General features: G+C 57.5%; 1 protein-coding gene across 7 annotated transcripts in view; it reads right to left on the bottom strand.

Moving 5' to 3' along the window:
* NCOR2 (nuclear receptor corepressor 2) overlaps positions 1-19,736 on the bottom strand; it is a 221,872-nt gene that overhangs the window by 150,896 nt on the left and 51,240 nt on the right. For all 7 annotated transcript variants that reach the window (XM_060027888.1, XM_060027889.1, XM_060027890.1 and 4 more), the window contains exon 3: positions 905-1,122. In XM_060027888.1, coding sequence (XP_059883871.1) covers positions 905-1,009 — 105 coding nt within the window. In that variant the 5' untranslated portion in view covers positions 1,010-1,122. The remainder of the gene's footprint in view (positions 1-904; positions 1,123-19,736) is intronic.

The following is a 19,736-nucleotide window of genomic DNA, read 5'->3' as shown; positions in this document are numbered from 1 at the left end:
TTTCACAGGGGCTCAGAGTCCTGAAGCGGAAGCCGACTGCCTTCTCACGGTGATTTAACCCGAGGCCTATCGTTTAACCTCCCGGCCTCAGTCTCCTCATCTGCGAAATGGGACGATAATGCAAGGTGCTCTTTCATCGGGTTGTTTGTGAGGATTCCACAACCCCATCCAGAATGTGCCCGTTTATCACAGCTGGCTCTCAAAAGCATCTTGGGGGCCCAAATCCTCAAGAGGTCACTGTTCTTGGGACACCCTCAGGCTGGTCCGCTGGGCTCATATGCAGAAACATCTCGCTCGTGGAAGGTAGAAAAGCCCTACCATGCCACTTCCTCTCCGCATCTTAGGAGGGACCACACCAGTCAAGCAGGACAGATCCAGGCGTGTTCACACAGGGGCCGGCACAGCAAGCTCTGACCCCAGCTGCAACCTTCACAGTCCCTCACCAAGCAGCCAGGAGGCCAAACGGGGGAGGCCCAGGACCCCGAGAGCCCTCTGGCAAGCCCCTGAGGATACAGAACATAACCAAGCCTCATCCTCAGGGCCACATGCAACTAGAGATAAAGTCAGGAAAGGGGGCCCCCGCTAGGAGGTGGACAGAGTGGGGTGCAGCTCGGAAGAGCTGACCAACGGTACTTCCCTGGCAGTCCAATGTTTAAGACTCTATGCTTCCACTGCAGGGGGCACGGGTTCGATCCCCGGTCAGGGAACGAAGATCTCACAGGCCATGCGGCGCAGCAAAACATTTTTTTTAAAAAAGAAAGAGCTGACCAAGGGCACGCCCGCCCCCTCCCCAGCAGGCCAACCCCCCCCCCCCCGCCACTCACACAACGATGGGGAGAAATAGGAACCCAGGGACAAGAGAAGGCCCCAAACGTGACCCCAGGTGCACATTTGTGCCGCTTACCGTGTGTGGCCGGGCGATCTGCACAGGGTAGGAAACGCCGTGGGGCGGGTAACGGGGCTCGGTGGCCCTCCACGTCTGTGCCACGGGCTGCGTGGACCCCGACATGGTGGTGGGCGTCCAGGGGGGCTCGTGGGCCCCTGTAAGCTCCCTCTCAATGGTCTCCGAGGATTAAAAGCCAGTCTCCGTCATCTGCTCGAGGGCCACCCTGTCCCAGGCACCTGTGAGACCAGAAAAGCAAAAGCGAGATCAGTCCCAGGGCGGCTGCTCCCTGCAGACCCTGGCGGGGCCCCAAGTCCTTCCTGTGGCCCCTGTGAGGAAGAGAGAGCAGACAGGGTCCTCCGGGACCCCCCTCCATGCCACTGGCAAGCTCCGTGCCCACCGACAGCAGCGGGAGACGCCACGTGGTGTCTGGGGCCTCTCCAAGCCACAGGCCAGCAGCTGCGGCACAAGCCACATTGGTGACAGCCGTGTCCTCCCCGCCGCCAAGGCCCTCGTTCAGCAGGCACGGGAGCTCTAACTCTGCGGGCATTGCCCCCACAACCCCCCCATGGCTCCCAAGCACCCTCAGCACACCCCACCCCACCCCAAGTCCTCTGCCAGTTTGAGTCACCAGGGCAAGGTTCCCCGAAAGCACCTGGCAGCTCAGGCAGGCGACTGCTGTCCCGGGAGGGGAAAAGTCCGTACACCCGTCCAGGGTGATGGCGGTGAACAGGGTCGGCTCGGGCAGAACACAGGTCACCGTGTAACCCCGGGCAAGGTCGGGCCTGCCTGGGCCTCCCAGTGACCCTCTGGGGAGGGTGAGTGACACTACGACGGGGGAGCAGGACAGATGTGAGGTTGGCCCGGACGTGAACTGAGAGCGAAGCGACTGGGAGCCCGAGGGCCACACTGGGAAAACAGCCGAGGACACGGATGAGAGCCGGCTGGGCCCCCTGTGGCTCCCGGAGGGGCAGGCAAAGGATGCTGTCCACGGGGAAGAAAGCACTCATGTGTCCATGATGGAAGGAGTCCACTGGCTTTACAGATGGGGAAACTGAGGCCCAGGAAGAAGAAAGGACTCAAGTCAAGAGAGCAAGAGAGCCCCTGGTCAGAAGGGGCCTTTGCCCAGAAATCTCCGGGGGGCCCCAACCTCTCCAGGACCCTTCTCTCTCTTCTCCGCCAGCCACTGCTCAATGCAGCCTGCCCAAGGTTATAACTGGCTCCGCCGCCCAGGCCCGGGCTGAAAGCCGGGCAGGTCTCAGGCCTCCTCCACACTCAGCCACTCAGAAAAGGGGTGTCCATCAGGCCCCTGCCATGTGCAAACCCCCCACTCACACCCGCCACCCAGGAGCTAAGGAGAATCCAAGATGGCGCAGGGGCCCGGCACCTGGATGCCCCATGTGACGTTCCCTCTCGGGCTGGGGTTGCATCTCATGTGTACCCCCAGCTCCCTGTACTTTCATCACAACGTCCCTCATCGTCCTGCCCTCCACTGACAACTGTTTCAAGGGCGTGGACGCCCTAAACCTCTGCCCTTTGGAGGCCTGATGTGGAGGGATATTGGGGGGGAGGATTGAGATCATGGTGGTCAAAGGAAGAACAAGACCCCCTTCCCTCCCACCTGGGGGCCATGACTGCATCCCACTTCCCACCCCCATCTCCTGCTACAGTAGACTCGACTTTCTTTTTTTAGCAACCATCTTCCCTCCCCAGACTCCAGGAGTGATCATGTGATCTGGGCCTGGCCAATCAGATTCCTGCTGCCCCTGGGCCAGCGATTGGTTCAGGGATGGGCATCTGACCCAATCTGAGCCAATGAGAGTCAGTCTTGAGACTCTGAGAAGGAACCAGAAACAGGCACTATCCACTGGGGCTGTAAGCCAGGAGGGTGAAAGCCTGGCGCTCTCGGGGACCACCATTTGGCAGGGACCTACCCGAGACCATACTCCCAGGAAGGCAGATCTGAAGGGTAGAGAGAGCACAGCTGGGTCCTGATACAGCCATGCCTGAAGGCAGATCAAAGCTGCTTCTTCATTTAGGGAAGCCAAGGCACTCCTTCTGTGTGTTTTGCCTTTGCCAGCCCAACCCAGCTTTCTGTCACTTTGCCATCAAAAGTTCTGACTCACCCAGAGAAGGAGGGAGTCACAAAGGAGGCAACCTTTCCATCGGGTGCTGTCAATCCTTCCAACACTGCAAAGCCAAAGAATTCCAGAGCCCAAACTGCCACACCTATGACCACCTCAGGAAAAAAGCCCACGTGGACTTTTCCCAGACACCGCGACAGGGTGCACTGCGTAATTCTTATGAACGTGGGAACAGTCCTGCTCAGCAAATGGGAGCTACTGTTACTACAGTCACTAGTTCTGTCACTGCAGTAGCTGCAGCCCGGTCACAGTGATGTTGTGGACATGGAAGGGAGGCAGAGCTGCCCCCGCCAGTCCCCACCAAGAGCAACGCGGCAGCCCTCCGGCAGCCCAGAGACAAGAGACTGGCCTTGGGAGTGGGGTCAGTTGTGGCCACCAGTGCTGGGCCCTGTCCCAGAATTCCCTGTGTCCCAGCTCATCACAAAGCCCAGCAGACCCTGGTGGTCTGATGCAGCAAAGCCAGCTCTATTCCGGCCTCTCTCTGGGTTTTTTTCGGGTTTTTTTGTTTTTGTTTGCGGTACGCGGGCCTCTCACTGTTGTGGCCTCTCCCGTTGCAAAGCACAGGCTCCGGACGCACAGGCTCAGCGGCCGTGGCTCACGGGCCCAGCCGCTCCGCGGCATGTGGGATCTTCCCGGATCGGGGCACAAACCCGTGTCCCCTGCATCGGCAGGCGGACTCTCAACCACTGCGCCACCAGGGAAGCCCTCTCTCTGGGTTTTAAACGGTTGCCGGCTCTCTGCAAGAGGAAGAGAGCAGCACCTGGGCAGAGAGAAGCCCAATCTGCTTGCCTTTCCAAGGGCACCACGTGCAACTTCCAAGTTGCTATGTGACTTCGCATCGCATGAGGCGGTGAGAAGTCTAATTTACCAGCAGATTTCTAACCTCCTTTGCCTAATGAAAGGCCGACTGAGGGACGGCAGCCCCGGAAAGATGCTCACGGCGTGCACTGCATGTGGGCTCCAGACGCCAGGGAAGTGACACCTTTTCAAAGCAGCCCTGGAGAATCCTCGGCCACTTCCCCACCCTCCTCGCGCCAAGGCCTGGCTTCCCACGACCTCAACGTTCACAGAGTGTCCACCGCCGAGCTCGGGGTTCATGCCCCCACCACCCACCTGTCAGAGGATCACTCCGCCAGCTCCACGGCCCAGCATCCTCGTGTGCAGGTTGTCCCCGAAGCCAGGGGACTCCGGGGGTCTTGCACCTCCTGCATTCACCACGAGCTTATTTTAATAAGCTCCATTTCTATCGCCCCCAACCTTAGCCATATTTTTTGCCAACTTGAAAAAAAAAATTATTTTTAGGAAAACAGTTTGACAGTTCCTAAAAATGTTAAACATAGAATTACCGTAGGACCCAGCAATTCCACTCCTAGGCGTATACCCAAAAGAATGGAAAACAGAGACTGAAACAAACCAAGGTATTCACAGCAGCAGTATTCACTATAGCCAAAGGTGGAAACAACCCAAGTGCCCATCAACCAATGAGTGGAGAAAGAAACAGAACGTGGTCTATCTGTACAACGGAATATGATTCAGCTATAAAAAAGAACCGAGCACTGACACATGTCACAACGTGGATGAACCTTGCACACACGATGCTAAGTGAAAGAAGCCGGACACGAAAGGACAGACACCTTATGATTCCACGTATAGGAAATGTCCAGAATGATAAATCCACAGAGACAGAAAGCAGACCGGTGGGTGCCGAGGGCGGGGGGTGGGATGGAGGGGTGTGGAGCGACTCATGGGTATGAGGGTTACCATGCAATGACGGAAATGTTTCGAAACTAGATAAAAGTGGTGTTTGCATAACACTGTGAAGGGCGGGGCAGGGGTGGGGATTAAGCTTCGACCTCATCAGCAGCATTGGAGGTGCGTGCCAGGAAAACATATGACATTACTTCATCAAAGACAAGGGTAGGAGAGGATGCGAGCAATCCTTGGGGCGACGTTGGGGCTCCTGGATCTGGTCTCGGCTGAAAAGGGTTCTGAGAAATGGATCCAGGTCAGAGCAGGAGTGCGATACAGGGACCCCAATATCACTGCAGGGTCTGGGAGCTTTGGGGTCAGGAGAGGGTGGTGGACATCCGTTGATCTCCAGACCCTTTGGGGTCCCCACTGTGAGCTGAGCTCCAGGCTAGTGAACGAGGCAGCGTCCAGGCCACAGAGGGTCTCGGTGCCCCGGCGGACTGCAGACAACCAGCAAATAGTGACTTCTGAGAGCAGGCTGGGGGCTCTGGAAGCCTTGGGGAGGGCGAGGGGGTGGCAGAGAGAACTTTCTGGAGCGTGAACAAGACACAGCCGGGGGAGGGGGAAGTGGAGGGGGCTCCGGGCAGAGGCCACCACCTGAGCAAGACCCCGGAGATGAGACCAGGCATCTCGTGCTTGAGAAATTCATCAAGTCATTCAAGGCCCACGAACCATGGAAAGGATGGATTTTGTTCAAAGGGCAATGGGGAGCCACGGAAGGTGGTGGAGGGAGAGAAGAAAGGATCGGGGTGTTTGACAAGCAGGCGCCGTGAAGAGCGAGTGTGTAACCCAGAGGCCTGGGGGCTCTCGCAAGTGTCCCTGCACGAGATGGCACCAGTGGGATCGGGATAGCAGGAACAGAGAAGCAGCAGCAGACGGCGTGCAAGTCGAGAAGGAGCCTGCCAGCCAAAGACACATCTTGCTCTGGGGGTGAGGGAGGCCGAGCAGCCCCCCAGGGACAGGGGCCTGTCATTCCCCCCTCAGGCAAGGTGCCTCGGGGCTCTGTCCTCAGTTTCCTCCACTGTAGACAGGGAACATGCATGTCCTCGCTCCACGGACCCAGGAGGACAGCACACCTGTGAAGGGTGCCTGGTAAACAGCAGGTGCTCAATAAGGCAAACTCAGCCACGTCAGGGCTCCGCGGGGAAGAGAGAGCGCTCTGGCGAGGTTAAGGACCGGCTTTGCCAGGTGGCATGCGATGCTGCCGAGTCCCACAGGACGGGGACGCCGCAAGCCCCACCGGGCCTCGCATATCCAAACCAAAAACCACGGGCCCACAGAGCCGGCTGGAGGAGGGCTGCAACTGCAGGCCCAGCCCATGCTGGGAGCACCCGTGCACACGGCCAGGGCCACGCAGCCACCCTGGGAGAGCCCCACAGGCTGTGGGTCTGATTCGGCAGCACCCCACAAGCCTGCCAAGCCCGTGTTCCATCCACGGAGAAAGCTCACTGCCTGTGATTCTGTGTCTGCCTTGCAGGACCTAACATAGCGCCGGGCACACAGCAGGTGCTCAACGAACGAAACTGTCAGGCGGAGGTGAGCGCCAGTAACACGAGGTGAGGCTGGAGCCCGCCACACCTGCATCCCCTGACCCTGCTGGGCAGAGGCCTCTTTCCGGGGGGAAGTTTCCGTCCTGCCCGGACATCCCCTCTCGGGCCCCAGGCAAGACGGCCAGGGAGGCCACACCAAGACACATTCCACAGATTTTCCGAGTCTGAGCAGCCAGGCTCAGATCGGGGAGGGTGGGGTTACAGCCACTGGGGCTGGGATGTCTCTGAGGGCACGGGGAGGCGGAGGGGGCGTTTGCTAAGGGGCCGGAACGGAAGCTGAAATGTGCCTGGGAGCCTTCAGACCTGAGCCCAGGAAGATGAAAGGGGAGCTGTCTGCACTGCACACGCCTGACATTTTCTTGGAACTAACCGGACCGACGCTGGGACTTGTGGCAGGTGGGGAAGCTTCAGAATTTAAGGTCAGCTGCCAGCGCTGACCCGCGCGCTCCTCAGAACCCCCCGCGGCGCTCGAGTGGCCGCCAGGCCCACAGAGGGGACACGGTCTACGACACCCCACCCCAGCCAGCCTGTCTCGGGCCAGGGACACACAGGTGTGCTGGGAGCCTGTGGGCAGGGGCCCTGCCGGTCTCCTCAGTGTCTGACGTGCAGTAGCTGCTCCCTAAATGTTTTAATTGGCTGCTGACCCCCCATGAGGGGCGTGGTGCCTGGCACACAGTAGGTGTGTTATTTTCCTGGAGCTGCCATGACAAAACGCCACAAAGTGGATGGTTAAAGACAACGGAAGTGGATCCTCCCACTGACCTGGAGGCCAGAAGTCCAAACTCCAGGGGTCAGCAGGGCCACACTCCCTCCAGAGGCTCCAGGGGAGGATCCTTCCTTGTCCCTTCCAGCTCCTGGCGGCTCCAGGTTTCCTTGAGGCCCCATTGCTCCAATCTCTGCCCATCTTCACGTGGCCTTTTTTCCCATGTGCCTATGCTTGCCCTTCTTATAAGGACTCCAATTATATTTAAGGCCCACGCTCTCCAGTGTGACCTCATCTTAACTAATTACATCTGCAAGAGACCCTCTCTCCCAATCAAATCACACTCATAGGTTCCGGGTGGACGTGAATTTGGGGAGGACGTCATTTAACCCAATACAATAGGTGCTCAATAAATATTTGCTTTGTCCACTGCTATATCCCAGAGCCTGGCACAAAGTAGGCACCCAATAAATATCTACTAAACAAAAAGGTGTCAGGCGGCTTGGCCCGAGGAGAATGGAGACCCGGAGGCCAGCCCTGGGGCAGTGGAGGGCGGATGGGGCAGGACTTGAGGACAGAAGCAGTGCTGGGGTGTGAGGTTAAGCTGCTACGGAGACAGCAGCTAGGATGAAGCTGACTGCTCCCACCTTGTGTTTCTAGCTTCTGGCATGCTGTAAAAATCGGGGACCGGCCAAGCATTTGATGGCCACCTTCTGCAGGGGCTCACGGCACAGAAGAGACTCCCGGGAGCCCAGCTCTGAACTAAGTCAGAAGATGAAGATGGGAAGTGGCGTGGGGAGCCTCACCCGGCCTGGCTCACGGAGCCTGTATGGCCCACATGGACCGGGGCAAAGGCAAAGCTCCTGCCCCCTGCCCTGGCTGCTGCCCGCTGCCAACCACGCTTTACAGGCGCCTCCTGTGGGACAGGTAGCTGGGACGCAGCAGAGAATAACAGACCCAAACTCCCCGCCCTCGCGGAGCTGACATTCCACTGGGTGAGACGGGAGTAATTATAGGGTGGTGGACAGTATCTGTGCTATGGAGAAAAACAGAAGCGTGAGGTGGGTAGGCAGGGGATGGGGGGTGAGGTGCAGTTTTAAAGTGGGTGGTCCGGGACAGCCTCACCGGAAGGCATCTTTAAGCAAAGTTGTGGAGGAGGGGAGAGAGGGAACCAGCAGATGTCTTGGAAGGGTGTTCCAGGCAGAGGGGACAGCAAGTGCAAAGGCCCTGAGGTGGGACAGGAACAGCAGGGGGACCCGAATGGTGAGAGCGGAGGTCACATGGGGCTTTCACTCCAAGTGAGATGGGAAGGATGCCACACCTCTGGGCAGGGGTGATGTGAAGGGTCTCCTATATCAAACCTGCCCCTGGCATCTCTGCACTCAAGGAAACTTCAGCTGCGCCCCCTGTCAAGGAGCCACGGGTGCAGGCCTCTGTGCATAAAAGGGCTGACCCACCTGTAATCCTAACTCTGTTAAAGGAGGAAGATCAGCTTCCTTGCCCCTTACCTGGCAAAGAGGTCACTGGGCTCCCTAAGGAGGAGCCAGGACCCCACTCACAGCCTGTCCTTGGCCCTGCCTGAGGGGCGGTGGCCTGGAGTAGCTGAGGGTCACCATACTCAGAGCCAACTCAGGCTGCTGCCCACAGAGGTGCCACCTGCCCCCCGCAAGCTGGGACCAAGCTAAACAAACCCATGCCAATGGGGTCTCCACACATCCTGGCCAATCAGGAAATTATTTGGGTATCTACAATGGGCAGGCACTGTTCCAAACACTGCAGCTACAGCAGCGAACCAGTCAGACAAAAAGGCTTGCCAGTCAGAGCTGACATCCAGTGACAGGTCTGTCCCAACAGGGAAAGCGCCCAGCCAGGTGCTCACTGGGAAATGGATGGATGGACGGACGAAGGGAGAATGGATGGACGGATGAAGGATTGATGCTAAGATGAATGAGAGATGGATGGATAAAGGAGAGGTAAAGGGAAGGGAGAGGGAGGACAGATGGATGGATGGATGGATGGAGGATGGATGGATGGATGGGCTAATCAACCAATGCATATCATTTTAACTGTTCCATTTTCCAGGGGTTTTCTGGTCTTACTTTTTTAACCAACCCCCAGAGCCAAGCGTGTCTTTATTCCACTAATATCCCCCCACGTCAGGCTCCCTGCAAGCCACCATGGGGGACACACAGAAGCACCGTCCTCCCCATGGCCCAAGCCCACACAAGTGCTCCCCAAGCCCCAGGCTGCTGGGCACAGAATCCCTGGGGAAAACTGCCTCTGGTCCCGAACTCCAGGAGCGCAAAGGGAGGGACTCAAGGCCCACCCTCCCCGGGGCACCACTTCTCCTCCTCAAGCCATAGCCAGCACCCCTCCCTCCTGGGGAAAAGGAGAAAAGAAAAGCCAGCCCACTCCAGCCTCAGAAACATCTCCCCTGTGGCCAAGGGATCTACAACCCCGGGTAACACGAGCCATCACGCCACACGCATGCGCCAAGCAACAGCCAGAACAACAGCTTCCCGTGGGCCCAGACTGTGGCCCAGACCCCGGATCTGCTCCAGCCGGGCAGTCTTCCAGGGACCTGCTTCCCCCTCCCCACCCAGCTCAGCCAGGCCCCAGCGACCAGCTCAGCACGAGGCGCTATGAAGAGGATTTCACAGAAAAACCCCAACGTCTGGCTTCTCTGAAAACCAGGGACTCTCGCGTATTGCCAGTGGAGACGTAAAATGGTGCAATCTCTGCGGAAACCAGTCTGGCAGCGCCTCAGTAAGCTAAACACAGAGACGCCATAGGACCCGGCAATTCCACTCCCAGACATCCAGCCCCAGAAACGAAAACAGGTGACGAGACAAAACGCACATGAATGTTCACAGCAGTGCTATTCACAACAGCCAAAACGTATCCATAGAGACAACCCACATGTCCATCAACTGACGAGCAGATAAACAGAACGCGGCCCATCCATTCACTGGAATAGTATTTAGCCGTGAAAAGGGGCATATACACCATGGAAACACCATGCCAAGCCACACGCTGAATGATGCCATCTATGTGCAGTGTCCAGAAGACGCAGATCCGTTGAGTCAGATGCGGGCTGGTGGCTGCCAGGGGCTGGGGGAGGGGAGGAAGGGGAGCGACCATTCATGGGTATTAGGTTCCCCTTGAGGGGATGAACATGTTGCAGCACGAGATAGCGGTGATGGTGACACACCACTCACTCTACTCAATGCCCACGAACCGTACACTTCAATATGGTTCCAATGGTAAATCGTGTGTGTTTTTTCCTACAACAAAATCACTTAGGGGCACGACCGGCTGGAGGCGGGCAGGAGCTACCCACATGGGATGGACACACCCTCTCCTGGTCAGCTATGTTCGTTTCTATCCCCAGCCAGGCCAACGGTACTCAAAGGCCAAGGGCTCAGTTCCCCTTCTCCGTCCGGCCTGGCTGGCTGGCTGGAGCTCTCACCTCCACCATCACTTCCCGAGAACCCGACCCCAACTCTAACTTGCCAGCCTGGGCTCCCGCAAGCTTCTCTCTTCCCGCCGCTCCCCTGGGCCCAACGCCATGCACCACCACCGTCTGTTGACCCGCTGTCTCCCTGCCCCCAGTCTGAGCTCCTGACCTGCAGTTTCAGCCCCACCGGGTATCACATGCATAGAAGGAGCCCTGGAGGCTGTGAGCTGTCACAGCCCCTCAGTCACTAAGGAAAGGTGGTGCCCTCCAGCAGGCTGCCCTAACCCTAGACATGTACCCCCTCCACCAAGCCACCTCCTGCCCGCGCGTTGCTACGTGTGGAAAGTGACCAAATGGGTTCAAATCCCAACTCTGCCACGACGTAGCTGTGTGACCTTGGGCGCGGTCCTGACTTCTCTGGGCTTTATTGTCCCATCTGTAAAACTCTCTTCCAAGGGCCAGTGGAAAGAGGATTCATTGGGAAAAGATCTACGGGAAGTTCAACACCCATAAATGAGTCCCCAGAACAAGAGCTGTGGCTGTTACTACCCTGCGCTGCTCCAAAAACTGGGACGAGGGAGGGAGACAGGCAAGGTAAGCAGCCACGGCAGTGATGATGTCACTGGCAGAGGTAGTGACCTTGACTATCCCCACTTTGCAGATGAGCCAACTGAGGCTGCGGGAGGGGAGCCGACCAAACGGTAGATTGAGTCCCTAATGAGGAGGTGAGACCAGGGACACCCACACCTGAAAACAGAAAAAGCAGAGGGTGCTTCCCAGGGTGAGCAGGCCCTCGCAGTCTGGAAACAAGGAGAAGGGGGTGCTGCTCTTCTCAGCCCTGAGACCTTGTCTACACAACGTCTCACTCATTGCCCTCTTGTTGCAGATGGGAAACTGAGGCCCAGAGAGGGTCAGCAGGCTGGTGCTGCAATGGCCAGACTCCACCCTCCTCAGCCGGATCGCTTGGCCCACGTGGTCCAGGCGTCTGAGGAGGTGGGCACAGTGGCCTGCACTGAGCCCAGGGGCCATGCAGGGGGGACGGGCTCCAGCTGCACCAGGACAGCCAGGTCCCGCGACAGAAATGCCGCTGCAGCCTGGCTGGGAGGCCGTGGAGGAGAGACCCCCAAACGCCACATCCTGCATCAAACCTTCCGGGGAAGGGGCTTCCCTGGCGGTCCAGTAGTTAGGACTCTGCGCTCCCACTGCAGGGGGTACGGGTTCGATCCCTGGTTGGGGAACAAAGATCCTGCAAGCTGCACAGCTCGGCCAATAAAAAAAAATAAAGAAGAAGGAAAAAGAAAACAAAAAACCTTCCAGGGAAAAACACGCCCCCAGCACCTGCCCCACCTCTTACCTCCCTGAAAAAGGATCCCCAGCCACTGGGAGAACCTCCGCCCACCCCCTGCCACCGATTCTGCTTCGAGAAACCCTCCCAGGTCCCTCATACCCGCCCCTTGCTACCGGCAGGTTCTACCTCATCCACAGGCTCCCACTCACCGGAAGAATCTGATTTCCGTCACCAAACATGATCATCCCCATTCAACAGATCAGGAAACCGAGGCTCAGAGAGGTGAACTCACTTGCCCAAGGTCACACAGCCAGAAAGCTGCCAGGCGTCATTCTGATGCCCTAAACCGCCAGCCCAGGCCCCCTCCCAAAGCAAGCAGGGATGCGGCACTGGTTGGAGCTGTCAAGGAGGCCCGTTTCTGTTTCCAATTTAATTGGTACGTTTGTGTCCGCTGGGCTGCGGCCAGCTCAGCCTCCCGGCCCAGCTTCCCTGCCAGGGCAAGAGCTGCTCAAAATCACTTCCTCTGTGACTCTTTTTCTTTTTTCCCCTTTTAATTTTAAAAGGAAGAGAGAGAGAGGTTGAGAGAGAAACCACAGCCCTGACAAACCTCCTGGCACACCAGGTCACAGGGTTCCGCACGAGAACCCTTGCCTTGCGACACGACCCCCCTCTGGGGTATTTCACAAACATTACGCCGGATTTTTCCAGGCTCTTCCTCATTAAGTTCTGGGCACCCTGGGAGGGACGTGGTTTCCATTAGACCCGGCTCCTCCATCTGGCCTTCCAAACGGCAATTTTCTCTGCAGAGGGAAGCGGTGGAGGGGGGGACGGGACACAGAAAAGAGGCTGGTGTCTGGGCGGCGGCTGTGTGACCTGGGCAAACCGATTAACCCCCTGCCCTGAGGCTGGGATGTGGGGTGCGCCTATGAAGGGGGTCCCCAGGAGGACCCTGGGATTCTAAAGGATGAGGGGCTGGGGTCCTGGGTCCGTCCACTTGGCTGCCTGGGTCGGACTGAACCAACAACTGAAGAGAAAAGAGGCCACAGAACCCAGCGCTTGACATTCTGCTAAGTGAAATAAGCCAGACACAAAAGGGCAAACACTGTAGATTCCGCCCAGATGAGGTGCCCAGAGGAGTCAGAATCACAGAAGGTAAAAGGGTGGGTGCCAGGGCCTGGGGGAGGCACGGGGGAGCTCGTGTTTAATGGGCACAGAGCTCCTGCTCTGCAAGATAAAAAAAGTTCTGGCGAGGATGGTTGCACAGCAGTGTGAACGCACCGAACGCTACTGGACTGTACGTTTAAAAATGGTCGAGATGGTCAGCTTTCTGTTATGTGTGTGGTGCCACAGTTTAAAATTTTTTTCTTTAAATTTTGAACACACACACACACACCTCCTCCAGGGAGGACTCCCTGACTGCTAGCTAAGAGCACCCAGCTGCCCTGTGGTGGTTCCCACTGTCAGAGCGGCCCCCATGAAAAAAGACAGTGTGGCCAAGGGCGCTGCCTAGCACTCAGCAGCCCCTCACAGCCAAGGGCTGAGAGGGACCACAGTCAAAGGGCGGTCTCAGCCCATCTCACCTCAGCACCCAATGGCCACGGGGCACAACTGGGCCCGCAGACCAGTGTCTCACAGCGCTGGTCCCTCAGAAGTCTCCACTGACCAGCCGCCTCCAACCATATGGCCTGGACCCAGGGAAGGGCTGACCAGAAACTCTCTGCCCCTTGAGATGGGCCCCTGGACCCTGAAACCTGAGGCCAGGCCCAAAGCAGCTCTCTCAATGCCCGCTGGACTGCAGTCTCCACCCCATGGCTCACAGCCAGTGCAGAGACCCCGAGGGTGAGGGCGGCAGCCCCTGGGTTCCCACCAACTCCCCTGCACCAACATCTGGCAAACGTGTCCACAGCTGTGCAGCTGCCGGAAACGCCTCCTCCACACACACAAGCCCTCAAGGACGGCTTTCCGAAGAATTTATGGGGTCATCCCTAATATTTCAGGGCAGATCTCTGGGGGACGTCCTCCGCCACATGTGAACAAGGACAAATGTTTCTGCTGCTAAGAATAGCTGCTCTAGGCCGGGAGCCCACCCACTCACCTACCGTCCTCCCATGCATCCCGCCCCCCCCATCCCGGACCCCCAGCAAACTACCAGTCTGGACCCCTGTAGGCCCACCTCCCACAGGCCTGGCTGGGAGGCCCCTGCTGCCACCCAGACGCCCAGGCCGAGGGAGAAAGGATCCACTTTGATCAGTTCTGTCCAAATGTGGACGCAACCAGGCCACTGAATTAGCTCGAGGACATTCGTTGCTGAGTCTCTGATGACGGAGGAGTGATCAGGAATTCAAAAGGTCTTCCAGCCCTGCAGCCAGGAGTTCCAGACAGCGAACGGCTTCCCTGCCCAGGAGCGGCAAGAGCGCCCCAGGGAGGGAGGAGAAGCAAAAAGGCTCCAGGGCGGAGGGTCCCAGGCCGGAAGTAGGGAGGCGGAAAGAGAAAGGAGGGCTGTGCACATCCACCAGCCTGGCCTGCAATACCCTCAGGCCAGGCTGGGGCAGTGACAAGGAGGGGCAGGTGGGGCTGTGTGTGCGTGTGTGTGCGTGTGTGTGTGTGTGTGTGTGTGTGTGTGTGTGTGTGTGTGTGAAAGGGCACAGGAAGGGGGTGGCCCAGGGGATCACAGCTTCCAGTTCTTTCAGGAGAAGAAAGTCTGATTTTCAGACATCCCTCAATTTGCAATTTTTATTTAAAAAAACACTGACTCGGGGACTTCCCTGGCAGTCTAGTGGTTAAGACTTTGCCTTCCAATGCATGGGGTGTGGGGTCGATCCCTGGTCGGGGAGCTAAGGTCCCGCCTGCCGTGCAGCCAAAGAACAAAAACGTGAAACAGAAGCGATACTGTAACAAATTCCAGAAAGACTTTAAAAATGGTCCACATCAAAAAAAAAAAAACAAAAAAACACTGACTATAAACCCAATGCAATAAATCAGTCTGACATCCAAATCCAGCCCTCGCACTGCCAGGATGTGACCTGTGGCTTCTGACATGTGGTCAGCTGGGAGCCACAAGAGAGGGTCCAGCAAAGCCCGGGGAGCTTCACGGAGCGGGGATGGCAAGTGTCTGGCCTGGGCAAAGGCCGGAGGCGGGGCCCGGGAGGCCCCTAATGACAACAGGGAATGAGAGGGGCTGGGCCACTTACCCATCAGCGACACCACCCTAACCCCAACAGGACACACACTGGCTGTGAAAGGGGCACTGGCTTATCTCCAACACATGGAGCTGTCCATGGCAAACCAAACCCCATTGTCCTTGGGCCACCAACCCTCCTGCAGCCCTCACTCCTGGCCTTGGGGGAGGCTGACCCCGCCTCCCAGGTCTGGCCAACCAGCACCAGCTGCAGTGATTGATTTGGGAGGGGCTTAACTCTCAAGCTGAGCTGATAAAAGTTCATTCCCAAGACTTGCTGGAATACGGGGAACGACAGGCTTACCTTCCACTGGGGCCGCTGAGCTGGGATGAGGCTGTGCTACCAGGGACTGGACAAGGAAAAGCACCTCGTCACCTGAGCCCCTAGATCCAACCTTGCCTGAAGCTTACCTGAGCCTTTTGTGTTAAATACAGGAGAAGCAGGGAGTCTGACAATTGCAACCAAGAGACCTACGATAGCAACACCCGAAAGCCCAGCTTCTAAGCCCCATGAAATCTCTCCCCAGAATCAGATCTCCTCCGCCCTCTGGTCTCCTCACCTGTACAGGTAGGGAGAGGTCTAAAGCCAGCCAGAAGGAGGCAAGGAGAAATGAGATGGAGCCCGGGCCAGACTCAACGTAGGAGGAAGGAGCCTGGGACACGCCTGCCCTGTCTCTCACCCAGAAGAAGTGGCGTCTCCCAGCCCAGTCCTGAGCCGTCAGTGGCTCTAATGGGGATACAGCAGACAGTGGCTTTGCAGATAAAGGTGCCCCTCCTGGCTGACTCAGATCTGGGTCACTCCTCAGCCGCAGGCACACCCCACCCACACTGCCCTGCGCAGTAAATTTAGCCTCCAGCCTCAGTTTCTGGAGTAACATCCCGAGTGCACTTGTCTCCCTCTCTCCGCCGCGCGCTCTCTCTCTCTCTCTCTCTGAACATCTGCTCTCCTGAACTGAACGTGCTGATAAACAGAGGCCGCTTGAGCAGGTCCCAGCAGCCCCAGCCAGGTCAGAAGGCAGGCATTGTCTGCAGCCAGGAGGCCACGCGGGCTGCACCCACCTACAGGCGTGCCATGGGTCCCATTCCCGCTGGGGCCTCAGTTCCCTGGGCTGTAAAACGGGCAGCTGCTCCTGGCCTGGAAGGTGGCCAAGGCTTGAACCAGCAGGTGGAGATCCCGACCCCACCCCCCTCAACCCCATAAATGCTACCTTCCACCATCCCTTTCCTCCCGGCCTCCATGCGGCCACAGACTTGCGCTGGCTCCCATTTCAAAGACAGAGAGCCTGAGGGTCTGGGAGCGAAGAAGCCTGTCCAATGTCCCACAGATAGGAACGCGGCCAGGGAAAGATGAACAAACACGACTTCTAGCTCCCAGGTTCTCAGCAGTCACTACAGGAGATCCAAGGTGAGCACCTCGCGCTCATGATCACAGCCAATCCCTAACACGCTGCTCGCTGCCATCGGTTCATCTGATCATCCCAACAGCCCTGAGAGGCAAGATTGAGGCACAGAGAGGCTAAGTAACTTGTCTGAGGTCACACAGCAAGCAAGTGGCACAGCCTGGATGCAAACCCAGGTAAGCCTTCTCCAGCATCCACCTCTTATCCAATGTGTGATGGGACCCCATAACCTCTGTACCCCTGCCACCCTGCTCAGGCTGGGGGAGACCTATCTACCCTACCAGGCTCCAGGTGGCACACCCAACATCACTGCTCACGGGTCCAGGTCAAGTTTTGCCAGCTGGAGGTGACCACGGATCACCGCAGATGGGCCGCGGCCACCTCCATGTCTAACCAGCCAGCACCCAAAGCTTGCCGCAAACCACCGACCCCAGGCCTCAGAAGGGGAAGGCAGACAGCATCCTTGCCTCCACCCCAGCCCCCGGCCCGTATCAGGACCTGGAATCCTTGTTGCCAGAGTCCTGCTGCCTTATTTCCCATCCCCCCACAAGCCCAAATACAAGGTCCATGAAAGCAGGAACCACATCTGTTTTGTCCATCGCTGAGTCCCAGCATGTTGCACACAGCAAGCGCTCAATAAATGCTTGTTATATCTACAAACACTCTAAGAGCAAAATTCCAGGCTCTGGGCTGAAGCTCAAAGACCACTGTGTAAACAGAGAAACCGAGGCCAAGGCAGGATCTACGTAAAGCCAGATTTCAGGGTGTCATCTACACGGGGCCAACGCGTCCCAGAAACCGATGCCCATCTACACCGCCTGCTCCATTTTCAAGGTGGCCCAGGACTCTGATCCCTCCCTCCTGGGAGCTGCAATGCCAGCCCATCCATTAGCCATGACTGGGACTCTGAAGGCCGTCACCACCACCGAGGGGCTGTGTGGCCTTCTCCAGGTAGCCCGCCCTCGCTGAGCCTTGGTGTACCCATTTCTCAAGGGCACCTGGCAAATGAGGCAGCTTGCTGGGGAATGGCTGCAATCTGGGTACTAGGTGAGCTGCCAGGCATGTGGGGAATGGGCATTCTGGGCTTGGGGAGGGTCCAGCGTGGAACCAGGGAGCCTCCAGGTCCTGGGCCTCCTCCTTAGGGGCGGGAGAGGCAGCAGCAGGCAGTGGGCGGTTCTGGAATTTGTGGGAGGCTGGCTCCAGGCTCCTCAGATGGGGCTCCCCACACCGCTGGGCACCCAACCACCTCACTTTGTCCTGGGCCCTCAGGCTTGGGTGGGGAAAGGCACCACGCAAACCCCTCCCAGGGAGAGCTCTCCCAACCTCCAAAGACTGGGGATCTCCGGCAGGGCAGCGGTATGAGTTTCCCTAGATCCACTGTAAGCAAATAATCACAATCCGGGTGGCTTAAAACCACTGAAATTTATTCTCTAACTGCTCCGGAGGCCAGAAGTCCGAGCTCAAGCTGTCTGTAGAGCCACACCCTCCAAAGCCTCTAGGGAAGGATCCTTCCTGGCCTCTTCCAGCTCCTGGTGGCTCCAGGCATCCCTTGGCTTGTGGCCGCATCCCTCCAGTTTCTACCCATCGTCACACGACCACCCTCTGTGTGTCTTCTTCTTCTTTCTGTCTCTCATAAGGACACCGGTCACTGAATTTAGGGCTTACCCAGGTAACCCAGGATCACCTCATCTCAAGACACATCTGCAAAGACCCTTTTTCCAAAGCAGGTCACATTTAGATGGGCTGGGTATTACCAGGTGCACATGTGTTTGGGGGGCCTCCGTTCACCCCACTACACTGGCCTCAGCTTTTCTCTGATTGCCCGCCTACTGAGAGCTCACCCCCTGTTCAGCCTGACAGCCAAGGCCCAGCACAGTCCGCATTAAGATGAGAACACTGAGGCGCAGAGAGTTAGGCCACATGCCCAGGGTTTGAACCCATTTTCTCTGAGCAGGGCACAAGGGCCTCCCTCCCGTTTAGAGGAAGCAGAACGCTCTCACACCCACGCCTCCAGGAGAGGGCCCACCGCTGATGACTCACTCCCTCTTCACAGGCCAAGAAGTGGTTCCGCACTGTTGGGGGGCGGGGGGCGGGGAAGGACACAAACCCCAGAGTCTCAGTTTGCTCCTGAGTCAAATGGGAGCAAATCCCACCTCCTGAAGGATGAAAGGGGGTCCTGGAAGGCGAGAGCCTCTGCCCCTGATAATCACCACCCCTGGTGGCGCTCACACAGCTGCCCAGCCCCCCACCTCGGCACAGAAAGGGCCATTATGACGTCACAGGCCTGGAATTATGTTATTAGCCTGGGAAGGAGGCAGGAGCCAGGCACAAAGCGCTCATTGTCATGTAAATCCACGACTGGGGGGGTAGGAGGCAGCCCCTCCTGCCTTCCAGCTTCAGAGCTGCGCTGAGAAACCGACTCCCAGCCTTCCTAAAGAGTTCGGGCATCTCCAGGCCTCGGAGGCAGACTGGGAAGTGGGCCCTTTCCCAGGTCTGAGCCAGATCCCTGGAAAATAGCACCTGCTCTGAGGAGGGGCCCCCACAGAACCTGGGTTCCAATCCTGCCTTCTCTACAGCTGTGCCACTGTCCTGTGAGACAGGGATGGCCAAAGGGACTCTGAGGGTGAAATAAAATCATCTCAAAGACCTGAGTGGCGCCCTGCGCACAGGAACGACTGCACAGGAAACGCCACTACCTATTCTCTTTAACTTTTTATTTTATATTGGAGTACAGTTGATTAACAATGTTGTGTTAGTTTCAGGTGTACAACGAAGTGATTCAGTTACACATATACATGTATGTGTTCTTTTTCAAATTCTTTTCCCCATTAGGTTATTACAGAGTATTGAGCAGGGTTCCCTGTGCTATGCAGTAGGTCCCTGTGGGTTATCTATTTTAAATACAGCAGTGTGCACATGCACCACTACCTATTACGCCTCTGAGTACTGAGTGCCTGCGGCTGTGTGTCTTTGGGCAAGCTGCTTACCCTCTCTGTGCCTCATCTGGAAAGGGTGATTCAGGGCCCCCATCACAGGGGTGTTGGAAGGACTCAATATGTTAAGCTGTGCAGAATGCCCGCCCCACCTGGTCAGTCTTCAGCACATGAAGCAGATGCTGTCAGCACCCCTCCCCTGTACCCTGGACCCCTCAGGGCCCCCCACCACCACCAGTTTCCTTGCTCACCAGCCCCACCTCTCTGACTACCTAGGAGGTGCAGACTTTCTGGGCATGGTTGTTGGGTTCCTACAGGGCATTCCTGAGCAAACATACAATTACTGCTTTTCCAAGGACTCTAGTTTTCCAAGAATGTCCCCAAATGCATTCTCAACCCCTGGGAGCAGAACGTCTGGGGTGCAGGGAGGTGAGCTCACCATGAATTCCAG

Source organism: Delphinus delphis, chromosome 13, assembly GCF_949987515.2.
Source record: "Delphinus delphis chromosome 13, mDelDel1.2, whole genome shotgun sequence".
Taxonomy (NCBI): Eukaryota; Metazoa; Chordata; class Mammalia; order Artiodactyla; family Delphinidae; genus Delphinus; species Delphinus delphis.
Note: the sequence above shows the minus strand (reverse complement) of the source record. Positions and strands in the feature narration are given on the sequence as shown.